We start from the raw sequence: 26,285 nt of genomic DNA on the forward strand, positions 1-26,285 counted from the left end.
ATCTGTCAATTACAAAGCTTCTAAAAAATCATACAAAAACTAACGGTCTTCTCCTTCACCAACTCACAGGTCTTCAACAGTGTTGCCGCTTGATACTCTCACCTGGCTGACCTGCGTTTCGCCGGTGCGCACCGCCACCTATTTTTCTACCCTGGAATCTGCAAGCTGACCTAGTGAAAATGCTGTTCCCTCCGTAGATCTCATGGAACAGGATCCTCCAGCCTCTGCACCCTGTAGCAGTGAGTCTTTGATGGCCGACACTCAGCAGCTGCCGAAGTGACAACCCTTAATTTTTCCTTCCTCCCTTTACGCCATCAAGTGTCTGCTCTAATGGAATGTTTGCAGCATTAGATCTGAACAAGGAGGAATTACGACTGCTCTTGGAATTGCAGTGTTCACTTGTTTTCTGCCTCCAGGTAAAAGAATTGTCTCTTCACGACCGCTTTGACCTCTTGCATTTCATTCTGGTCTGCTTTGAGCTTCCCCCCCAAGGACAGCATGCCATCTCAATGTGGGAGTCATGCTGCTCATCCAGGATGACGTTCACAGTCAAATCATTTCACTGAACATCCTGCTGTAAGCTGTTGCATTCCGCATTTTCCTTCCTCGCTTCATCTTTTCTCTTTCTGCTGTCTACATACCTCCCTCATTTGGTGTCACTAGGGAAGACTTCCTCCAGCTTATTGGTCAACTCCCTCAACCCTTTCTGCTGCTCGGTGACTTTAATTCACACCGTACCCTCTGCGGCTCTTCCAGAACCTGTCCAAGAGGTGCCCTCTTGGCTGAATTTCTCAGTCAACTCAAACTCATCTGCCTTAACACTGGAGCACCCACATTCCTTTCAGACACTATGCACATCTATTCCCGTTTGGACCTCTTGTTCTGCATTGCCCAGCTTGCTCGCTGTCTTGAGTGGTCTGTTCTCTGTGACACATACTCAAGCGACCATTTCCTGTGTGCTATCTGTTTGATGACTCCTGCCCCACCTTCGTGTAAACCCAACTGGCAGCTTTCTAAGGCTGACTGGAGGCTTTACTCTTCCATGGTGATTTTTTGCTGAATAACGTTTCTCCAGTTGTGATGACCAGGTAGAATACCTTACAAACATTATCCTTACTGGTGCACAATGTTCCATTCCTCATACTTCATCTTGACTGCACCGCATCCCGGTCCTTTGGTGGCGTGAGGTATGACGCAATGCAATTCGCGCGCGGCGATGTGCTCTCCACTATTTTAACTCTCATCCTACAGTGACGAACTGTATTAGTTCACAAACAGTTGTGTGCACAACGTCGTTGCATTCTTCGGGACAGTAGACAAAGTAGCTGGATTTCATTTGCTAGTTCCGTTAACAGTTATACTCCCTCTTCCTTCATGTGGGCCAACCTCCAGCGGCTCACTGGGACCAAGGTCCACTACCAAATTTCCACCTGACTGTAGCAGATGATGTCATTGTGGGCACCATTGCTATCTCCAACACTTTACGCTGCTATTTTGCATAGATTTTGAGCTCTACCCTCTATCATTCTGCCTTTCTCCATCAGAAATAAGTGGACGAGGCTCGGGTGATACCCTTTTCTCAGAATTGTGAGTGCTACAATGCTGCTTTTACTATGAGGGAGGTAGATCATGCTCTCATTTCATCCAGACCTTCCACCCCAGGGTCCAGACACTGTTGACATTAAGATGATGTTGCAGCACCTTTCTTTTGTGGGCAAGCACTTTTTGCTTCATATGTACAATTGCATCTGGGCAGATGACTCGTTTCCCAGATGCTGACGTGAAGCCACTGTCATACCCATGTCAAAGCCTGGTAAGGACAAACACCTTCCTTCTAGCTACCGCCCGATTTCTCTCACCAACTGTGCTTGCAAGGTTCTCGCAATTTACTAATCACTGATTCTCGCAATTTACTAATCACTGCAAAATGTGTATTCCTAGCGCACCGTACTGCAGTTGACCATCTCGCCACTTTGTCAAGCCTTGTCGTGAACTGTTTTCTGTGGAAATACTAGACTGTGGTTGTGGTTTTTGATTTGGAGAAATCCTACACCACCTGCTGGTGGACTGGTATCCTCGATACTCTCTACATTTGGTGGTTCTGAGGCAGCGTGCCCTGTTTCCTTCAGAACACCTTTATCCAGGAAAGCAGGATGTCAGTGCTCTGTCCTGAGCGTCGTCCTCTTTGCTATAGCCATTAACCTACTATGGCCTGTCTCGTGCCAGGCATCTGTGGCTCCCTTTTCCTGAAGGATTTTGCGATCTATTGAAGTTCTCCATGCACTTGTCTCTTTGAGTGTGCAGTGTTACGTGGCTTTATGCTTAATTACAGACTTACTATTTTATCAGTTGATTTGTTTTCACCACGTAACGCCTGCTGTTTACGTCCTCCTTCGTTGCTGAGCGATGTATCACTTTTCATTCTGACGCCGCAACTCTTCCTTTCCTATATCTTTACAACTTTTTATCTATATAAATGATGAACTATTGGTTTTCCCGTTTAACAATTTTTTAATAACTGTGGAAGTATTACAGGCATCAGGCCCCACCTAATGTGTCACCCGCCTATACGTTTTACGTGAACCTTTCAAGACTCGATCAATCTGTTTACAAAGAGAAAGCAGAATATCTCTTCGTTTGACGTTGTCCAACAACGGCCTAGGAAGCTTGATGCCCTCGTGGCCCAGGCTCTTCCATGGCTCGTGGTAGTTTGCAGCATTCGTTTTATTCCTTGCCCACTTGCCGCTACGTCGAACTTTCGTGATGACCATTGGGCAACGTCTTCCATGTTACCTGCAACATAAATAAACTTTCTTCCCACAGTATTTCTGAAAACCCAAAAACAAACTTAAAGAACATAGTAATAATAACTGTTCTTACAATTATTCGTATAAGTCTTGGTCGATTTAATGAGGGGTGGGACAGGCCTAAGCCTTGTGACACCACAAGTGGTATCTTCAGCGATGTCTCGATTGTCTTTACTCATGGTGCACCGACAATAGCGTTCGGCTTTTCTACTGACAAAACTGTTTGTGTGAATTTGTGGTGGCACTATGGATTTCTTCCACCATCTTTACATATTGGGTCTGTTGTTTTTCCATTCGCTGAACCTATGAAATTTCTGGGGCTCATGCATGATATGAAACCACCTTGGTCCTCCCACATGTCGTATCTGGTGCTAATGCTTCTGGTAACCTCAGCAATGGTATTCTTGTTTGACACAAATTCACTCTCTGTGCTCACTGTATTCAATTCCACACATACTATTTCACGTCTATCTGGCTATGCCTCCAGGCATAATCCGTATCACTTCAGGAAGGGGGGGTTACCTTCGTAATCTCAGATGTTATTGAATTTAGCATATGTTAAAATTCAGGATTAAGTGAGAAACACACATTTTTTTTGTTTTCTCCAAAAAAGTCCTGCCCTGAGATACAGGTCTCTGAAGACGACACTGTGAACACCATTTTGAAGATGCAAATTTTGGAAATTTTAAAAAAATAAGAAGACTCTGTTTCAAAGTGAAGATGTTTCCAGTGATGACCTTTTGTGTTCCAAATGTTCTAGCACAGTAACAATAATGATAGTGTCTGAACAAGGTGAAGCCCCCCATGGTGCAGATGATGTAGATTTTGCATCAGTAAAGGAAGAATTAAATAGCCTGAATCAGTCAACTAGAGGTAGATGATAGTCCTGTTAAGAAACTGTGGTCAGTGAAGTCGAGTCGTAAGCTCTACGCACCAAGAAAGTGCAGAGAAATTACTAAAGATATGGATGAATACACTACAGCAAAACTGACCACATTCTTCAAACTAGAAATTCCATCTTCAGAAGAAAATGAACTGAAGCACTCTTGCAGCTCTTGCCTGGAATTTTTCACAAATATCAGTTCAGCTGTTGAATATTATGCATCCTACAGCGAAAAGGTGCAAGTTTTAACTATTATTCCAGAGACATTTTCAAAGAACACAATTTTGAACCACATTCCATCAGTATCAAAGTACATGGTAGACAAATCAAGAAATGTGAGGTCTGTAAAAGGAGTCTTTGGAAGGCCAGATCCCTATTTTGGTCATTCTGCAGAAGCAGCTCAAGTTCAGATAGTGCAGTCATTTTATCTGGAAGATAAATAGGAGTGTTCTCACCAGAGTGCCAACAAAAAGGCATTATAACTGTAATGGTTGGAGGTCAAAAAGTTGTGAAAGTGAAGAGGTGCATGGCTCAAAAGAATAAAAGAAACTTTTGCAGTTTATAAGAGCAACTACACAACTTCACATATTGGAAGATCAAAATTTTATGCAGTACGACCTAAGTAGGTAGTTCCACACCTACCTAGAGATGTCTGTTTATGTGTGTACTGCACGAATTTTGAACTTTGTGTGGTAACTTTGAAGACCTTACTCAAGCGTGTGACATATGACACCTTGGTTGGGCATGTGAAGTCATTAGATGTCTGTGACGTAAAGCGAGAGACTTCTTTATTTCAAGAATGTGGAGCCTGCCCTGGAGAGGGAGGACTGTTTTTACTGACACTTGGCCTGGAAGATGTAGCAGATAAGTCTGCAAAAATTATGTATGTGACATGGGAGGAAAATAAACTAATTAAGAAAACTGTTGCCTTTGACAGTTTCATCGATGAACTTGGTAAATGGTCAGTGAAAGCAGTAACACACCAGCATATGAAGAAATTGTAACAACACATTGCAGAAGTGAAAGGGTGTGTACAGGCAGAAGAACTATGTTTAGTGCTTCACTGTGATTTTGCTGAGAACTGGTCTGTAATCCTCCCACAAGAAGTACAAGGGTATCATTGGAGTAATGACCAGGTCTCAGTTTTTACAGGAGTGACATATTTTCAAAACAAGACCACAAGTGTTGCAGTTATAAGTGATGACACAGGACATGACTTACCACATGGTTTGCTAGCAGTGCACAAAATTCTTCAACTGCAGACAGGAGCAGAGAAGATCATCATTATTTCTGATGGCGCTCCTAGTCGATTTAAAAATCATTACCACCTGTTTGAATTGAGTAAGTCGCTTGTGCCAACTGACTGGGTATACAGTGCTACTGGTTATGGGAAGAGGCCTTATGGTGGTGTAGGGAGCCTGCTAAAACACCATGCTGCAAAACATAATCTTTCCAGACCAAATACTGCTGCAATTCAGAATGCTGAGGCTTTTACGAGAGTTGTGAAATCTTATGTGAGCAGAAAAAAAGAAGAATGATCCAAACGAACTACTTCTGTGAAAGGAATTCAGAAGACACATTTTTGGACTCAGAGTGATGGATGAACTCATATTGCACGCATTTTAAAGAGCAAGAAGCCCTCGGACGTTGGCGCGCCAGGTACATATAGTCTGCGGCCGCGAGCTCGCCTCCAGTTCACCACCGGCAATGGAGGGTGAAGCTTTGACAATGCCAGCCACTCGTGCTGGCGAAACGTCAGAAAAATCATTAGATGAACGTCGGCCGAAGAACCCGAGACAGAAGCCAATAGGCAGTTTGTCATAATATCCTATGACTGTAATATCAAGAGTCACTCCTGGAATTGGCTAATTCATACAAAAACCCGGGCATAACACTCTGTAGGGGTATGAAATGGAATGGTCACATAGGCTCAATCACAGGAAAAGTAGATGGTAGACTATTTATCGGTAGAATACCAGTTAAGTGCAGTCAGTCTACTAAGGAGATGTGGGACCTGTCCTAGAATGTTGCTCAGTGTGTGGGACCCACACCAAGTAGGGCAACTTATACAGAGAAGGGTGGCACGAATGGTCACAGGTTTGTTTAATCCATGGGACAGTGTCACAGAGATACCGAAGGAACTGAACTGGAAGACTCTTGAAGATAGATATAAACAATCCTGAGAAAGTCTATTAATAAAGTTTCAAGAATTGACTTTAAATGATGACTCTAAAAATATAATACAATTCCCTACATATCACTTACATAGGGATTGTGAGAATAAGATTACAGTAATTACAGTACACTCAGAGGCATTCAAACAGTTACTACATTCATCACTACAAACCGCTTGTTTCCAGTAAACTGCTGTCCAGTGGTGTCGCTCTTTACACAACCTCAAGCGTCACATAGCACTGACTAGAGAAATGTGTGGCACATGAAGAGCTGCTTGACCACTGCATGTCATTCTTTCTGACTCCCTACACACAATCATTGTAATAGCTGGACTGCTGGTAGACTTTGGAATTCATGAGTGAGTCTGCCCACTGATTTTATGCAATTTTATGCAACCATCCTTTGCAATGCTTGACAGTCCCTGTTCATCAGTTCTTGAGCTCTGCCTGGTCTTAGTTTAGCTCTGATTGTTGCTTTGCTTTTTCACTTCACAACCACTTCACCAACAGTTGACCCGGGCAGGTTTGGAAGGACAGAAATGTCCATGATGAATTTACTCAGGTGGCATCTAATGAGTAGCTCACTTTTGAAGTTGCTGAGCCCTCCTGACCAACCTGTTCTGCTGTTATTGCCTCTCTGCTGACAACACGATACTTTCTGCCTCTTTTTCTACTGTCAGGTCTGCGTTTTGTAACACATAGTGGTCAGTTCTGCATTACATAAAAATGCCCATATAATTTTGATCACTGCATTGCAAATAAATATTTGTTCACACACTTCAGAAGTCCTGCGGGATGCCCCTTCCAATTGAGTTTATTATGAAGTTGTAACGCCAGGAATTGACACTTTTAGTCTGTTGTATGTATCTGTCATATTTATTCAAATACTAAAAGGAAACTTTTTACAAGTTCTAAACTGTGTGTAGTATACTTTTTCAAAGTTTAGTGAGTATATTTTTTCAAAGTTTAGTGAGAGAGAATTGGCAAGGAACCATTCAGTAACATCCATGAACATTCCATTAACTGGGCTTTTAATAACTGTAATTTTTTTTGTTATTTATTGCAATGTTTGTTACACTTGAAATCTAAAGAAACTTGGCATCTGGCAATGTTACTGATGAAACATTAGTAATACACACAAGAAAGGATAGCTTAATACAGGGTTCTATCCTATGGACATCCTTTGTTTCTTGTAAAAGGGATATATTGTGAACCATGTTCAGCATTTCCTACTACACCATAATATTCTAATTTTTTTTTTTTATAAAAGTAACGTGATTTGCACAATGAAACATCTTTGATAGATAATAGAAGGTACCAGGAGCCTGTAATTTATTGCCTTACACATAAAGTACTTTGTTACTGGGGGACTTTAATATTAGAAACCGAACCGTGATTTTGACAATATACACTGTCCACTCACGTTAATATGACCACTTGTCAAAAGCCTGAATGAACACCTTTTGTAGAGTGGACATGCAAGAAGAGAGTCAGTTAAGTTGTAGAAGGGGATGTGGAGGTAGCCGACTCCAATGCTGTGGCCAGCTGCACGAGGTTTCTCGGTTGAGGCCCAATCGAGATGGTCCCACAGAATCTCGATTAGGTTTAAATCCAGTGAGTTTAGTGGCCAGAGGAGGATGGTAATCTCAACCTGGTGCTCTTTGAACCACGCACCTACACTGTGAACTGCGTGATAAGTTGATAAAGTGGCACTGTTCTGTCAGTAGATGCATTGTGCTGAGCTAAAAACAAATTGCATATAAGGTGGAAATGGTCCCTAAGGTTAGATGCATCATTGTATTGATCAATTAAGCCTTCCATAATGATGAGATCACAAAGGAAATGCCACGAAAACATTCCCTAGACAATAATGCTTCCTCCTCCGCCCTGGAGCCTTCTGACAATTGCTGCAGGGCCATATACATGCCGACGACCATCTGTCCAATGGCACATACGATGTAATTCATCTGAAGAGGCCACCTGTCGCCACTCAGTAGACAGTGAGTTGCAGTACAAGTGTGCAAATTCCAGCCTTTGTTGCCAGTGAACAGCACTCATTGTGGGTGCATGAACCAGGCACCTGCTGCGGAAGCCCATACTCGGCAACATTCACTGAAAGATCGTTGAGGAGATACTGTTGATAGCTGCTTGGTTCACATAGGTGGTCAGTTGCCCAACAGTTGCATGTCTATTTGTCCATATACATTACCACAGCTGTCATTCACTCCTTTCATCTATGACCCGTAGTGCACCACAGTTGCCTTAGTGCTGGTTTTGATTGTGCCATTTTGTCATATGCAGTATACTTTAACAGTAGCAGCATACAAACAGTTTACGAACTAAGCCATTTTGGAAATGCATCTACCATTGACCCAAAAGGCTATGATCATGACCTTTTGGATGTCATTTAAATTGGTCCATTTCTGCATTACAACGACTGCAATGTTTTCCATGTATCCTGATGCATGTTATATACCTTCCATTGCTAGTGCTGCCAACTGCTCTCTGCGAGTGGCTATTGCACACTGAAGTCAAACATAGGTGGTGATCACATTAGTCTGACTGGACAGTGTATGTCAGTAGTTTGCTGGTTAAAAATGCACTTGTGTATTACCTTCTCTAAAATTTTTGAGCAGTGTGTAAAAATTAAAATTGGATGGAAATTTGATGGTACTGTTTCATCCCATTTCTTATACAGAGCCTTAACTTTAGCATATTTCAGTAAATTGGGAAGTGTTCCAGGGATAAATAATTGTTCTGCAAATAATAAATATGTTACTAAACTTGTGTAAACACCCTTTAATTTACTTTGTTGATATGATACAGTAACTACTAGAGTTTTTCATTTTATATATTTTATGGTGAACATTACTTCTTGTGTAGTGAAGGCCATATTCATATTACTGAATATATTTGTAGTGGCTGACCTGAATTATCCCATGGCAGCAACAACTGAACTTTACAGCCCTATTTTTTCATTAACAGTTACAAAATATTTGTTAAAATGTTTTACACTACTGCACAAATTTGTTATTAATGTAGCAATTTTTCTTGTAGCTCCCATCCCATAGAATAGATGTTAACGTTAATATGTCAGTCATTGAAATAATTTTGTAAAATACGTATGTAGGTATCAGATGTTTTTTACACAGCACCTTTACTGTTTTCCATGTAGTCTTGCATATAAACTTAAGTCACTGTGGCTGAAAATCCACAGTGTTGTTGTTTTACTGCTCTTCCCACTTCACTGCCTCCAAATTTAGCACTTTTGTTCAATAAATTTGATTTGAATGCATCTTTTATACATACCCATTGGCCATACAACAGTCAGTAATACGTTTCATCATCATTATTATTATTATTATTATTATTGTTGTTGTTTTTGTTTTTGTGATTTGAAATCTTCAGCTTGTAGATTTCACATTTATATACACTGATCAGCCAAAACATTATGACCTTTGCTCACCGTTATGTTGGATTCTGCCTGACGGCTTTGTGGCCACGTGACACAGTAACAGAAGTATGTAATCAGAGAAGAGACAGATGTGGGATCACCCTAGTGAAGATAAGGGCTGCAAATGGGGAAATCCATTGAGATAAGTGTCTTTTACAAAGAGATTATTATTATTATTATTATTATTATTATTATTATTATTATTATTATTACACAGAACCTCTGAATGAGTATGCTGCTGTCATGAGTATCTGTGGAAAGAGGTAGTAGAACAGTGAAACTACTGCTAGGCGCTAAATGGCTGGACGGCCACGTCTCTTCACAGAAAATGGAGTTCAAAGGCTTGTCTTATCTTTAAAGTAGGATAGATGGTGATCTGTGGCATATGTGCCAAAAGAGCATAGTGCTGGGGCATGCAAAAGTGTTTCATAGCTCACCATTCATCATATATTGTTGAACATGGAACTCTGCAGCAGACCACCATACTTGTTCACATGTTGACCCAACGACATCATCAGTTATGACTGTAGTTGGCACGGGGGATTCGACCATCAATCAATGGAGATTTGTTGGCTCTTCAGGTGAATCTCATTTTTGCTACACTAGATCAACTGTTATCTACACAAATGTTGCCATCAAGGTGAACATTGGCTCAAAATGTGCAGCGCACCATGGATGCAGGCTGGTGGGAGCAGTATATGTTATGGAAGACATTTTGCTGCACTTGCGTGGATCTGGGGTTGTAATCGAAGACACGCTGGCAGCCGTGAACCACCTGCATCCCTTCATGCTTGATGTCTTCCCCAACAGTGATAACATCTTTCAGCAGCATAATTGTCTGTGTCTCGGAGCCAGGACCAAGCTACAGTGGTTTGAGCAGCATTATAGTGAACTCATATTAATGTCACCAAATTCGCCTGATGTGAATCCTATACAACCCATCTGGGTCACTATCAGGCGCCAGCACCATGTACGCAAGTCAGTGGCCAATTATTTATGTGAATTACATGACCTGTCCATAGACATCTAATGCCACATACTTCCAAAAACCTACCAACAAACTGTTGGATCCCTGATATGCAGAATCAATGATGTATTTCATTCCAAACATGGAAAAACAAGCTATGAATCAGGTGGTTATAATATTTTGGCTCATCAGTGTATAGGTCGATGACTTGTCAGATCAAATCAAATATTGGCATTGCTTCAAAAAATCATTTGTATGAGGTGAGATAGAAGCATTTAGCTACTTAACCCTAGCACCACTAAGCTCAGATCTGTCACATGGATGTCTGGGGGGGGGGGGGGCAGAAATTGTCCTCACATTCTTTTAACCCTTTTTTTTTTTTTTTTTTTTTTTTTTTTTTTTTTTTTTTTTTTTTTTTTTTTTTTAGATGAACTAGGGATTTCTTTACTAGGTTGAAAAACACTTTCCCACTTTCCATAGTTATCAGGAACATTATAACATATACAAAAACAATAAATAAAGTAATGAATATGAGAAATATTATTATATTTTATCATGAAACTAACACTTTCATATACATCAGACTTATATTAAGAAATCATGAAAGAACTTACAACAGCAAACCACTTCAAATAAGAACACAGAAAATCAAAGTCAGAAATTACAATTGAGTTTTTCCTTCCTACTCACTTTCACTTTCAATTTTACAACCTTTGCATATGATTGTTTTTGCAGAATGAGTGGAACACACATACTTGGGACACCTGCAACAAACTATAGACACTTTCATCATCTTGTCTTTTTCCTTTTTACAGTTTTTACTCTTCAAACATATGTGACATCTTTCTCTTGAATAAAATTCAACAGATTGAACAGTTGCAGTAATGCTGGGCAGTGTTTTCCCTAGAACACTTTCGTATTCTTTGTTCTCTCTTTCACAGCTGGCCTAAAGAGCTGTTGACCTAATTCTAGCAGATACAGACTTCTTACATTATGCTTCTTCTTATTCCAGTTTGGGTTGTTTATCATGAAAATTGTTCCAGCATTGAGACAGGCGATATATATCAACGTGCCTCATTTTACTGAATGATAACGCTATATCGCTGTCTATGCACCCTTTGGTTTCATTGTAGTAGAGACTGATGTGTCTCCCCCCCCCCCCCCCCCTCTGTCGACTCATCCCCCTTGTTATCATTGTGTTGTATGGAAAGAAGTAGGAGAATCTTGGTAGGTTTCAGTTTGGAGATGTATGAAACCAGGGTAACTGGTGCATTGCCTACTTTCGGATATGTGAATAAGAACTTATAGGAAAATAGCTTTCGACCTTGTGTCTTCTTTAGCTGTTCTGGTATGTGTTTTCTGTTACTCTTCAATGTTCCCACCAAAGTTAACTTGTCTTCATTGTAAAGCTCCTCGGCTAGGTCTATGTATAATAGCGATCTGTTGTTATGTTTCTTCCACTTCCTGCCATCAGATTCACAAAGCGTCTAACAACTGCCTTTGCACGCCGGTTCCTCGGCAGGCCGTTTATCCTTCCCTGCGTATACCTCCATTTTTAGAACGTACCGGGTGTGTGCACCTGATAACATCATAATCAATATGCCATACTTCCCATGCTTGTCTTTCATAAAGACATTAAAGGGACATCTTCCTCAAAATAGGGAGAGCATTTCATAGATTGTTAGATCTGTACTTGATATGTAGTATTTCACATACATTCAGTCAGCTTTGTCGAAAACTTCACGAAGGGGGCAAAACTTATCCTTCTTTCATCTCTTGGTTCTTGTTTCTTTATCATCAAATCTAATCAGGGACAGAAGTTCTCCACATCGAATACGACTCATTGTAGCTGTGCAGATATTCTTTCCCAGTACTTTCCCCCATAAGTTCTCAAGAGGCAGAGGTGTCCATGAGTATCAGAATGCCAATGAAGGCATACATTTCTTCTATGTTTGTAAGTTTTAAGTTCTTATTGTGAGCTTCTTGGTTTGTATAGACCATGATAATCTTCATTATTTGAGGAACTATAAACTTTTTGAAAGATTCTGACACACTAGAGGTCAAGCCTTCATGAGTCAAACTTCACGAAAATTCACTATATTTTGTACTGACCTGCGTACTTGCCTAGGAGGCGTAGTAATATATTCCCTACCAGTTTTGGCTATAACAATGATGCTGGAAGCAGCTGTGTCCTGTTCATCAGGGGATGAACTCTGTGAACTTCACTCATTTTCTGTTGCTGTGTCACAACTGTATCATCTTCTTCTGGTTTACTTTCATTACCTTCACTTGTTTCATTTATTATAGCCAACACCTCTTCATTTGTGAGAAACCTCTGATACTGACGAGACATTGTATTAGAACTGCTAGTGTAGTTGCAAAAACTACCCGCACTTAAATATAATAGACACATCTAAATAATTAAAAAAAGTTAAAAAAAAAAACCCATGACAGCACATACTCGAGATATTTTTCTATAACTACCTAATTCTTGCTTCTTCACTCCAACGAATCAATATGTTACACAAATAAAAGAAATACTGCAGGCAATTTTTGCCCCCACCCCCACCCCAGTGGTGCTAGGGTTAATTACTATTAACTTAACCAATTCACTTTGTTTATAACTTTTTTTTCATACAGAACCAGAAATACTATGAAGGAATAAAGTTGGCTGTTCAGAAAATGCACCGTCAGGGAAAGAAGGCAAATGTCCTAGATATTGGTACAGGAACTGGGCTGTTAGCAATGATGGCAGCGTCGTGTGGAGCTGACTCAGTTGTTGCATGTGAGGTATTAAATTACAGTATTTATTGCACATAAGAAACACAATTTCTTTGTTGTGATTTAGCTGTCTTACTGCAAAATATAAAATCATCAATTTAATTATTTTTTGTCATACTAATGTATGGTATGCATGTCCAACGTATAAGACTAGAAGAATGGTATAGAGGTATCAATAGAACGAAGTTCTGTTTCACTGATTATGATGCTCTTTAGTAGCACCTTTAGCAGGGAGATGACCATGTAAGACATAAATCACTATACAAGTTTCAGATTTAAGTTAATCTTTTGTGAATGTTTTAATGTATAGAGATGGCGCAACCTTACTATTTCTTGTGAGATCTGAAATTCATTTTCTACAGTTAAGTCTTTGAGAAGTTACCCTGATTGATGGCACGCTATTGAGAAATACTACTTGGAACTATTTTGTTTTACTGTGTGCATGACATCTTGTTCTTCATTTATTAATTGTCATATTTTACAGTAGAAGACTATGTCACATATTTATCTGCCCAAAGAACTTAATGTACCTGCTATTAGAGTAGAAGCTCAAAGCTTATTCAGCTCCCTTCCTTTCCTTCCAGTTTCCTCTATCCAGCTAACACTGGATCGGGAATGGTGTGGTTATTCGCCGGTTTCACGGAGGACCATACTGTTATATGGCTATTATTACAATGGGATCGCCACTCCCAAAGGTATTTTACACCTACTGCTAGCTCCTACTGTATGCACCTAGTGTAACTGCACAGTCAAATGTGACACTGTTGTTCAAATGTTTGCATATTGTGTATCTGAGGCGGTACGTGGGAGCTAGTTCAGTATTTACGTAGGTGGATGTAGAAAACACATCTGGTCTGGCCAACAGACCACCCTCCTTTTGTTAATCTGTGATGTGGATTCAAACCAGGGCCAATGTTCCGTGCCACTGTCTCCAAAATCCAAAAGCTGGGGATGAAGGCCAAATGGCCAAAGCAGTCTGCTGTGAAGCCATTGGTGCATGTGACCTTTTTGATGTCAGATGGATCTGATGATGATCATACCATTCCTTTTATGGTTGTTGACATCTACCTGAGGAAACCAGTGAGTTTCTCAAGTGGACCCCCCCCCCCCCCCCCCCCTCCATTGCCGTCTTGCTAGCACAGCAAAATGAGAAGGGTAAAGACAGACTAAAACGTCACCCTTAAAAATGGCTTCCATACATTAATGGTTTCAGAACACATGCGGCGGAACTGAAATGGCAAATACAGGAAGACCCTCTGTGCTTGTGTTTGCAGGAAATGCCCTTGTCATAAGAGGCTGTACACTCTATCGTGAGGATAAGTTGACTGGCGAAATAGTCAAGGGAGCGGTTGCTTTGTTTGTTAATAATGCGCACCACTTCTCTGCTCTCCACTAGCTACTAACCTGCAAGTGGTTGCAGCTGAGGTTCACGCATGTGAGAGGGCCACTGTTTGCTTGCTACATTTACCCCCACGTGATGTGACTGACTCCGAGGCTGTAGCAGGTCTCATAGAACAACTCACTCAACCATTTCCCCCACCTGCGAGGCTTCAGTGCATATCATACTGTGCGCGCGGGCTCTTCTTCCCGTGGTGGCACATTGGAGTGTGAATGTATAGTGCGAGAGAACTTACTGTCCTCCCCTTGTTTCCACTCACAATAACTAGACGGAACAAGTTGTCTGGTACAATTGTTTATTTCATTAAACGCTACAACTTGCACAGGCAGCGCGCCAACTGCGGCTCCTGGCTTAGCTGGAAGACATACACGCCCGTCCGCTACGGGGTCTCGCAGCTACCTGCCTGGCCGTTACAACGGCTAATCCTACCTGCACGCACAAAGGACATGGGCAATCCACTTCTGCACGTAGGTTGCAAATTCTTCCAACAGGGAGCAGACTATACTGGACAGTCTGACCTGTCCAGTTTGAAGCTGCCACTAGATGGCAGTTGGAGTGAGCAGCAGAGTCCAAACATACTCCCACTCTAAAATGAGTTTCTCATTTTACAAATAACCAGAATATTAACAAACAACAAAACCAAAACAAGTAAACAATAAAAATATGACTAGACACAATATCAATGCACATAAAACATGAATACATGAACATTTGGGATGCCCACATCACCAAAACACGACTGTCATGCTACGTGTGAAACACGATGGGTACTAACATGCAGGACACAAAACAATAAAGTATTAATATTATACTGCATAAAAACATGAAATCAATACTAACAGCAGTTAGTCCACAAGAAACATCCACAGCTTCCCAAGCTGATTTCATGAATTATGAGGTTATTCCAGTAAATGGCAGTTTGGCAGTGGCTCTGTATCATATACCACTACACAGATCTGAGGGATCACTTAAGTGATTCACTGCTTAGGTAGGGGACACAATTTTGCTATACGAGATGCATTCAAGTTCTAAGGCCTCCGATTTTTTTTCTCCGGACTGGAAAGAGATAGAAACATGCGCATTGTTTTAAAATGGGGCCGCGTTCATTGTCAATACGTCCCAGAGATGGCAGCACCGTACGGCAGATGGAATTTTACCGCCAGCGGCGAGAATGAGAACTGTTTTAAATACTTAAAATGGTGACGTTTTCCTTACTTGAACAGCGTGCAATCATTCGTTTTCTGAATTTGCGTGGTGTGAAACCAATTGAAATTCATCGACAGTTGAAGGAGACATGTGGTGATGGAGTTAGGGATGTGTCGAAAGTGCGTTCATGGCTGCGACAGTTTAATGAAGGCAGAACATCATGTGACAACAAACCGAAACAACCTCGGGCTCGCACAAGCCGGTCTGACGACATGATCGAGAAAGTAGAGAGAATTGTTTTGGGGGGTCGCCGAATGACTGTTGAACAGATCGCCTCCAGAGTTGGCATTTCTGTGGGTTCTGTGCACACAATCCTGCATGACGACCTGAAAATGCGAAAAGTGTCATCCAGGTGGGTGCCACGAATGCTGACGGACGACCGCATGGCTGCCTGTGTGGCATGTTGCCAAGCAATGTTGACGCGCAACGAGAGCATGAATGGGACTTTCTTTTCGTCGGTTGTGACAATGGATGAGATGTGGATGCCATTTTTCAATCCAGAAACAAAGCGCCAGTCAGCTCAATGGAAGCACACAGATTCACCGCCACCAAAAAAATTTCGGGTAACCGCCAGTGCTGAAAAAATGATGGTGTCCATTTTCTGGGACAGCAAGGGCGTAATCCTTATCCATTGCGTTCCAAAGGGCACTACGGTAACAGGTGCATCCTACAAAAATGTTTTGAAGAGCAAATTCCTTCCTGTACTGCAACAAAAACGTCCGGGAAGGGCTGCGCGTGTGCTGTTACACCAAGACAACGCACCCGCACATCGAGCTAACGTTACGCAGCAGTTTCTTCGTGATAACAACTTTGAAGTGATTCCTCATGCTTCCTACTCACCTGACCTGGCTCCTAGTGACTTTTGGCTTTTTCCAACAATGAAAGACACTCTCCATGGCCGCACATTCACCAGCCGTGCTGCTATTGCCTCAGTGATTTTCCAGTGGTCAAAACAGACTCCTAAAGAAGCCTTCGCCGCTGTCATGGAATCATGGTGTCAGAGTTGTGAAAAATGTGTATGTCTGCAGGGCGATTACGTTGAGAAGTAACGCCAGTTTCATGGATTTCGGGTGAGTAGTTAATTAGAACAAAAATCGGAGGCCTTAGAACTTGAATGCACCTCATAGGCCTCTTAATCTGCCCATTAGCAGTTTTTACCATTACCACACGCACACACTTATCAGAACCGGGAAACAGCTGGTCAATGACACCCAGCCTCCACACCAAGGGAGGCAAATTATCCTCCTTGACTAGCACATGATCGCCGATCTGGGGTTGCCATGCTCCTTCCGATGTCCATTTTTGCGTTGCTGCAGGTCATTTATGTATTCTGTGGACCACCGCTTCCAAAAGGACTGGTGCAACTGCTGCACAAGTTGCCATCAGTGCAACCTGTTGGCGGGAACCTCAAGGACAGAGGGTTCTGGATGAGCACAAAGGGGCTGTCTGATTAGGAAATGACCAGGAATGAGAGCAGCAGGAGAATCTAGGTCATCAGAGAGAAGACATAACGGCCTTGATTTCAAACATGCTTCTATCTGAATTAATACAGTAGTCAGTTCTTCAAATACCAGCACTGCATTGCCGATGACACGTTTGAGATGCGATTTCATGCATTTTATTCCTGCCTCCCAGAGTCCACCAAAGTGAGGGGCATGAGATGATTCCTCAGCATCAGCATTAGCGAGATGAGCCCTCCTCACATGTCTTGTTTGATTTAAATTATTGGCATTTACTTCCAAATCCCTTGAGGTGTTATCCCTGAACCTGATCAACTCAAGGGCCTGACATTTTGTTTCCAAAAAATCTATTAGTTGATTTAATGTGGTGAATGTTGACCCAGACATCTTTACCTCCCACTCAAGACGTTCTGTGGGTCGCATACTGGACAGAATCTCTTCCTAAAGAATAACTTCATGAAGTGGAACATCAGGTTTGAGAGCTTCTAAGGCCTTCAAATGGCTGCATACGTGATTAATTAGTTGCCTATAATCGCTCGCTGCGCCGTGGCCGACTGTAGGCAAGGCCAACAAAGCCTTAGCATGTCTGGCTGCAATTATTTTTGGGTTTTTATACCTCTGCGTAGTAAGTCCCCAGGCTATCGCTAGATTTCCTGCTGTGACAGGTATATGTTTCAAAAGGTCTTTAGCTTCACCTCGCAAAGACGAATTAAGGTAGTGAAGTTTTTGAACGTCATCGATTGAATTGTTATTCATGATGAGACTCAAAAACGTATCCCTGTATGATGACCACGCAAATTTGGCAAGTTAATAGCGGGTAGTTTCAAAGAACTGACACTGCCTGATGGATTCGAGCCCAAAGGCTGCGGAAGCTGGATGTACCTCTTCATTGAACCCTTGAGAGTGGATTCAACAAAGTCCCCACGAATCCTCGAATTCTGCCCTGTCCTTACTGTGATCTGCTGATTCATCTTCAATTTCCAGCCGTGTTTGAGACGACTCAAAATCAGTCCGAATCCGAATCAATCAATTTAATTTTGATTCCAACATTTCGATGCTGGTACTGTCTGCAGACTGCAGAAAGCTCGCTAAGCGCGCGAGAGCGGCCTTTGCTACACCTCCCTGCTTGACTAATTTTGTTTTCTCTGAGGGCTCCATTTTAGGACCAGGAAGATGATAGCAGGAAGCCAACAGTTGCACTTACCAGGCTGCAGCGGCAGTACGAGGCAGTACGGACTGGAACAGCAGCGGTGTCACGGGCACTGGCAGCTGGCGTGGTAGGCGCTACAGTCTCCGGCAGTGCGAAGTTTCGGCGGGAGCAGGAAGTGACGTCACCGATGATGCTGGCACCGACACGTTTCTGTGCCTCTCGGGTTTGAATTAGAGACACATTACATGTTCACAAATATGTCCCCGATCGCCGTTGTTAAGGCTGTTATTGTCGAAGTCCCGAACAGGCCTTGGGACTCGATAGCAGTCAACAACAAAACCGATAACGTGCGCAGCTCATACGTGGTTTTTTAGAAGTTCACAAATACCCGAAAACAAATCCGCACGAACGTAAATTCCGCGTGCTCACTATTCCGGCCCGGAGGACCAAAAAATGTGCGCGCGGGCTCTTCTTCCCGTGGTGGCACGTTGGAGTGTGAATGTATAGTGCGAGAGAACTTACTGTCCTCCCCTTGTTTCCACTCACAATAACTAGATGGAACAAGTTGTCTGGTATAATTGTTTATTACATTAAACGTTACAACTTGCACAGGCAGCGCGCCAACTGCGGCTCCTGGCTTAGCTGGAAGACATACACGCCCGTCCGCCACGGGGTCTCGCAGCTACCTGCCCGGCCGTTACAACGGCTAATCCTACCTGCACGCACAAAGGACCTGGGCGATCCACTTCTGCACGTAGGTTGCAAATTCTTCCAACAGGGAGCAGACTATACTGGACAGTCTGACCTGTCCAGTTTGAAGCTGCCACTAGATGGCAGTTGGAGTGAGCAGCAGAGTCCAAACACATACATTGTAGGCTTCGACCTCTGCTTGCCTTCAGGGTTGGATATCGGAATGTCTTATGACGTCTTAGGAGCTGTGCATCCTTAACAAAGGCACTCCAGCTCATTTCTGTGCTGCTGCTCGATCATTCTTAGCTATTGACCTCTCTCTCTGCTCTCCATCCCCTGTTGGCTCTGTTCAGTGGGAAGTCACTGACAACTTTCATTTTAGTGACCAGTTCCCACTTCACATACCTACTGGATGGAGCTCTCCCTGAATGGACACAGCCATGATGGATGGTCGGCAGAGCCAACTGGATGATGATCGGCCAGCGGGCTGTGTTTGAATGCCATGACAGCGTCCAGGAGTGGGTGGACCACACTGCGCTAGTCATCCTCCATGTTGTGGAGCTCTCCATCCGAAAGTTCTCTCCTCATCATCCTAGGAGGCTCCCTGTGCCTTGGTGGACTGATGAGTTCTGTACAGACATGCCGGTCAGACGTGCAGCTCTGCGATGGTTTAAGAGCCGTCCAATGGCGGAAAACCTCACAGCCTTCTGATTAGTGAGGGCAAAGGCCTGATGCATCATCAAGGAGAGCAAGAAAAGGTCATGGCAAATGTTCCTGGACTCTGTGAACTATTCCACCTTTTCTACTGCAGTATGGGAAGCCATCAGGAGGATTTCAGGTAAAGGCAGTTGATTACGTAAAGCAGCATTGTTGACTCGATGGTATCTCCAGACAACACTTGGAGACATTGCACAAACAATGGCAGAACATTTTGCGCTGACTGCTGCCACTGCCAGCCAGGATCCAGCGTTCTGTTGTTACCATTCAACCATGGAAACAGGTGAGCTGGACTTCAGGTTTAACAACTTGGAGTCCTACAATTGTCCATTCTCCATGTGGTAGCTGAATTGGGGTCTGTCTGCATATCATGATACTGTACTCAGTCACAACCAAATCCATTGCAGCATGCTTCGATATTTGTCAGCAGCATCAAAGGAAGTCCTCCTTGAATGTTCTAACCTTATATGACAGACAGGCAACTTTCCCAACTTGTGGAGGGAGGCAATTCTGATACCTCTTCTCAATCCAGGAAAGGTTTGCACATGTCCCAGTAGTTACCGGAGCATCACCTTAATGAGCTGTATAAGAAAGACGTTGGAGTGAATGGTTAACCATCATCTGGTTTGGATGTTGGAGACGGGGCAGTTCCTAAGTCGCTCACTGTGTAGATTCAGGAGATTTTGATTCACTGTTGACAACCTGAACTTGCTAGAGGTGACTGTTCAGCAGGCTTTTGTATGTAAACAGCATTGTGTAGGTATATTTTTTGATATCAGTGAGGCATACAACTTCAAGCTTTTGTGGTTACCACACCAGGAGAACCTGAAGGCATGGGCCCAGAAGGCACTGAACATCTTGAGGTGTCTTAAGTTACAGGTCTTGGGGAGTTGACAGGGTGCATCTGCTCCAGTTTTAAAGGGCTTTTGTTCAATCGCAGCTGGACTAAGGACACACAGCGTACAGGTCAGCGATTCATTCGTGCCTGAAAATCATTGACGCTGTACACCATGAGGGCATCAGGCTGTCCACGGCTGCGTACAAGACCAGCCCCTTACTTAATGTTTGTGCTGAGGCTGGTGAACCAATAACATTCAGCGACAGCTTCTCAGGGTACACCAGGCACGCCAGCTCCTAGCACTCCCACTTCCCTAGCATACCATACTGTGCCTTGTCCAGTTGTAGAACACCTTCATACAAATCATCCACAGGCAACGAGATCATTTGGGATCTGTGCAAAATGTGTGCTGGTGTCCCTTGAGGTGAGGCACATATAGGTTAAAATCTGGGATTTTAACCGACTGCCATCCAGGTTACTTCAGAGGTCTACAGTAATTTTAGATTTAGTGCAGTACAGGAGAGATTGCACTCTTGCTTCTGATTTTAATGTGATATTTCCTGGCATTATAAATGAGCACCGCAACTATTTATCTTTCTTAACAGATGGGTCTAAACAGGTGGACTTTGTTGCTTGCTCTGTTTTCCCAGACTGTGCCCTCAACATTCGGTTGCCCCCAGAGTTCACTGTATGTGATGCCGAACTATCTGCTATCTTGAGAGCACTGGAGCAAATTAGTTGTGCCATGCGTACTAAATTTCTCATCCGTTCTGACTCCCTCAGTGCCCTGCAGTCTATGCAATGCTTGTATCTGATAAAGTAGGTCAGGATATCCAGGCACCCTCCTCCAGCTACAGTGGCTGGGGAAGACGGTGTCCTTTTGCTGAGTGCCAGGGCATATGGGCATTGTGGGGATCAAAAGGGTGAATGTGGCAGCTAAGGAGACGTGTAACGATTCTCAGCTAGCTCAGTATGTAATCCCCCTGCATGCTATCACCTCGCTCTTAAGATACACAGTCATGCATCAATGGGATGCTGGGTGGCTGGAAGTGACAGACAATAAGTTCGCTCTAGTAAAGGTCACAGTGCGGCCGTGGCATACTTGCTTCCATCCACATCAATGGGATGAGGTCCTCCTTACTCATTTTCACCACAGCCCTACGATGCATGGCTTCTTGCTCCAGCGAGAGGACCCTCCAATGTGCAGTGCTTGTGGTGTACCGTTACTGTGTGCCACATTTTATTAGACTGTGTTTTATTTTCCGACCAGCGGGTCATGTTGGGTTTGATTACGGATCTGCTCCCTATTTTAAGTAACATTCAAACGAATGTTGTTAGAGTTTGAGTTTTGTGAATTGTCAAATATTTTTCCCAAGATTTTAGGGAGCAGGTTTTCATGTGGTAACAGGGTGGTTATCCCACCCATGTTTTTTGTTGGTGGTCAGCCAGTTACATTTCTCTGTGCCTATCTTTTAGCTCCTTTGTCATTTTACTCATGTTGTAATCTCATATATAGCTCTTTTTACTTTTTCTCTATTGTTTTAGCACATGTGAGATCAAGTGTTTGTATGGTCAGTTCGAGTGCATGAAATTTTATGCCAATTCATTTATTTTAAGGAGTGTAATGATAACCTTTCTGATGAGTGTGCATAAGCTCCAGCCACACACACACACACACACACACACACACACACACACACACACACACACAGACAGAGAGAGAGAGAGAGAGAGAGAGAGAGAGAGAGAAATAGCTGACAGGCTGAAGCTACAGTACTCACTCCGTTCTGGTGGAAAAGGCAGTTGAAATTCATTTGGCAAAGAATTTAATTAATAAAAGTATCTCTCTCAACCTGTACAAATCATGGAATCTCACACTTTCTTTAATAAATTGACAAAGGCATCATTACAGTGCAGCTAAATAATGATAGATCGACCCCCCTGTGGGTCCGGGGGTAAGAATAGGCCCATGGTATTCCTGCCTGTCATAAGAGGTGACTTAAAGGAGTCTCCAACATTTCAGCTTTAATGTGATGGTCCCCTAAGGGGTTTGACCTATACTTTTCAAAATTCTCTGTTAGTGCGTACCATTTGGGGAAGGATGCCTTAGGTGGTGTATCATAAATCCATCTTGCCTTCAGATCTGGCACACTCGATATCGTCATGGAGTTGGACTTGTACCGAGCTTCCGGCCACTTTGGCTGCAGTGTGCTCCAGGTGGCATACAATCCCTCCACTGTGTGCTTCCATCTTCGCCCTCATGATACAAATGGATATTTGACACCCGAAATCCAGCACGGTAGCCAATCTGTTGTGGTTGGGTCATCATGTACCCTCGTGGTGGTAGCCCCCTGACTACACAGGGATCGCACTGCTGATACCTGAGCTGCTACCTCCCCACATATGCCGAGGACTAGATGCCTATCTCTCTGGGGCATCGGGACCCCTGGCAAAGGCCATCCTGCCAGGTGGTCTTTGGTGTGGCTGGGTGGCGCCCGTGGGAAGAGTCGCTGGTCAGAGCGGGTGGCATCAGGGCGGATGACCCGCAATGAAGCGTGGTACATCATCTCTCACTGGTGGGCCTCCACCAGCAACTATTTATCTTTCTTATCAGATGGGTCTAAACAGGTGGACTTTGTTGCTTGCTCTGTTTTCCCAGACTGTGCCCTCAACATTCGGTTGCCCCCAGAGTTCACTGTATGTGATGCCGAACTATCTGCTATCTTGAGAGCACTGGAGCAAATTAGTTGTGCCATGCGTACTAAATTTCTCATCCGTTCTGACTCCCTCAGTGCCCTGCAGTCTATGCAATGCTTGTATCTGATAAAGTAGGTCAGGATATCCAGGCACCCTCCTCCAGCTACAGTGGCTGGGGAAGACGGTGTCCTTTTGCTGAGTGCCAGGGCATATGGGCATTGTGGGGATCAAAAGGGTGAATGTGGCAGCTAAGGAGACGTGTAACGATTCTCAGCTAGCTCAGTATGTAATCCCCCTGCATGCTATCACCTCGCTCTTAAGATACACAGTCATGCATCAATGGGATGCTGGGTGGCTGGAAGTGACAGACAATAAGTTCGCTCTAGTAAAGGTCACAGTGCGGCCGTGGCATACTTGCTTCCATCCACATCAATGGGATGAGGTCCTCCTTACTCATTTTCACCACAGCCCTACGATGCATGGCTTCTTGCTCCAGCGAGAGGACCCTCCAATGTGCAGTGCTTGTGGTGTACCGTTACTGTGTGCCACATTTTATTAGACTGTGTTTTATTTTCCGACCAGCGGGTCATGTTGGGTTTGATTACGGATCTGCTCCCTATTTTAAGTAACATTCAAACGAATGTTGTTAGAGTTTGAGTTTTGTGAATTGTCAAATATTTTTCCCAAGATTTTAGGGAGCAGGTTTTCATGTGGTAACAGGGTGGTTATCCCACCCATGTTTTTTGTTGGTGGTCAGCCAGTTACATTTCTCTGTGCCTATCTTTTAGCTCCTTTGTCATTTTACTCATGTTGTAATCTCATATATAGCTCTTTTTACTTTTTCTCTATTGTTTTAGCACATGTGAGATCAAGTGTTTGTATGGTCAGTTCGAGTGCATGAAATTTTATGCCAATTCATTTATTTTAAGGAGTGTAATGATAACCTTTCTGATGAGTGTGCATAAGCTCCAGCCACACACACACACACACACACACACACACACACACACACACACACACACACACACAGACAGAGAGAGAGAGAGAGAGAGAGAGAGAGAGAGAGAGAGAGAGAAATAGCTGACAGGCTGAAGCTACAGTACTCACTCCGTTCTGGTGGAAAAGGCAGTTGAAATTCATTTGGCAAAGAATTTAATTAATAAAAGTATCTCTCTCAACCTGTACAAATCATGGAATCTCACACTTTCTTTAATAAATTGACAAAGGCATCATTACAGTGCAGCTAAATAATGATAGATCGACCCCCCTGTGGGTCCGGGGGTAAGAATAGGCCCATGGTATTCCTGCCTGTCATAAGAGGTGACTTAAAGGAGTCTCCAACATTTCAGCTTTAATGTGATGGTCCCCTAAGGGGTTTGACCTATACTTTTCAAAATTCTCTGTTAGTGCGTACCATTTGGGGAAGGATGCCTTAGGTGGTGTATCATAAATCCATCTTGCCTTCAGATCTGGCACACTCGATATCGTCATGGAGTTGGACTTGTACCGAGCTTCCGGCCACTTTGGCTGCAGTGTGCTCCAGGTGGCATACAATCCCTCCACTGTGTGCTTCCATCTTCGCCCTCATGATACAAATGGATATTTGACACCCGAAATCCAGCACGGTAGCCAATCTGTTGTGGTTGGGTCATCATGTACCCTCGTGGTGGTAGCCCCCTGACTACACAGGGATCGCACTGCTGATACCTGAGCTGCTACCTCCCCACATATGCCGAGGACTAGATGCCTATCTCTCTGGGGCATCGGGACCCCTGGCAAAGGCCATCCTGCCAGGTGGTCTTTGGTGTGGCTGGGTGGCGCCCGTGGGAAGAGTCGCTGGTCAGAGCGGGTGGCATCAGGGCGGATGACCCGCAATGAAGCGTGGTACATCATCTCTCACTGGTGGGCCTCCACCAGCAGTCTCTAAGCGATCGAGGTCTAACCACAATGGCAAGAAATACAATCCAAGATCACTTACCTCCCTGGCCACTCCATGGGAGGAACGTATGGCTAAAGAAGGCAGTGAAGTTTATTCACCCCGGTACCTCGTCTGTACACGAGTTTATGGTGAATCATTTATGTCGACGAAGCCTCAGTTTTTTGTGGAGCATTTAGAGGACAAGTTCGGGGAGGTAGAGGGCTTGTCCAAATGCGCTCTGGGTCAGTTCTAATCAAAACAGCATCCTCCGCCCAGTCACGCAGGTTGCTCACTTGCGACAAGTTGGGGGATGTTTCAGTTACCATCACGCCCCATAAGAGTTTAAAGATGGTCCAGGGTATTATATACCACAGGGATCTTCTTTTGCAGTCAGATGATGAACTGCATGGCAACCTAGAACAACGAGGTGTTCACTTCATCTGGCGCGTCCATCGGGGTCTGAGGGATAATCAGGTAGCCTCCGGTGCCTTCATCTTGGCCTTCGAGGATGACGCCTTACCCGAAAAGGTCAAGCTGATGGTTTACCGCTGTGATGTGAAGCCATACATCCCTCCTCCGATGCGGTGTTTTAAATGCTGGAACTTTGGGCATATGTCATCCCGCTGTACCTCCGGTGTCGCGTGTCGAGATTGTGGACGGCCTTCACATCCCAATACTCCATGTGCCCCACCTCCCATCTGTGTTAACTGCAGAGAACACCATTCCCCTTGCTCTCCGGACTGTAGGATTTTCCAGAAAGAATGGAAGATAATGGAATATAAGACCCTGGACCGCCTGACCTACACTGAGGCTAAGTGGAAATATGAGAGACTCCATCCTGTGCCAATGACATCCATCTATGCCGCCGCTGCGACAATGGTTCTACCATCTCCCGCTTTGTCGCGTACATTTGGCTCTCTGATCCGTCAGAATCCACCTGCCCCCTTGATGGTGGGGGTACTTCACTCCCGTCGCTCCTGCTCCATCTATTTCTGGAGCAACACCCCCACAACCATGGGGGACATCAGTTCCCACTTCCCAGCCGAAGAAGACTTATGCTCCTCTCGCCAGGAAGGGGTCCCTTGGAGCCATCCCTTCGCAGGTTCTGACCAGTGGAAAATCAGACACCCGCCAGTGGCTGAAG

At 43.7% G+C, this 26,285-nt stretch overlaps 1 protein-coding gene across 2 annotated transcripts in view; it reads left to right on the forward strand.

Annotated features, from left to right (window-relative positions):
• Nucleotides 1-26,285, forward strand: part of LOC126475339 (protein arginine N-methyltransferase 7-like) — a 138,686-nt gene that overhangs the window by 14,518 nt on the left and 97,883 nt on the right. The window contains exon 2 of one of the 2 annotated variants that reach the window (XM_050103138.1): nucleotides 12,926-13,075. The exons of the other annotated variant lie outside the window; for it this stretch is intronic. Coding sequence (XP_049959095.1) covers nucleotides 12,926-13,075 — 150 coding nt within the window. The remainder of the gene's footprint in view (nucleotides 1-12,925; nucleotides 13,076-26,285) is intronic. 2 annotated transcript variants of the gene reach the window in all.

Source organism: Schistocerca serialis, chromosome 4, assembly GCF_023864345.2.
Source record: "Schistocerca serialis cubense isolate TAMUIC-IGC-003099 chromosome 4, iqSchSeri2.2, whole genome shotgun sequence".
In the NCBI taxonomy this organism is placed as follows: domain Eukaryota; kingdom Metazoa; phylum Arthropoda; class Insecta; order Orthoptera; family Acrididae; genus Schistocerca; species Schistocerca serialis.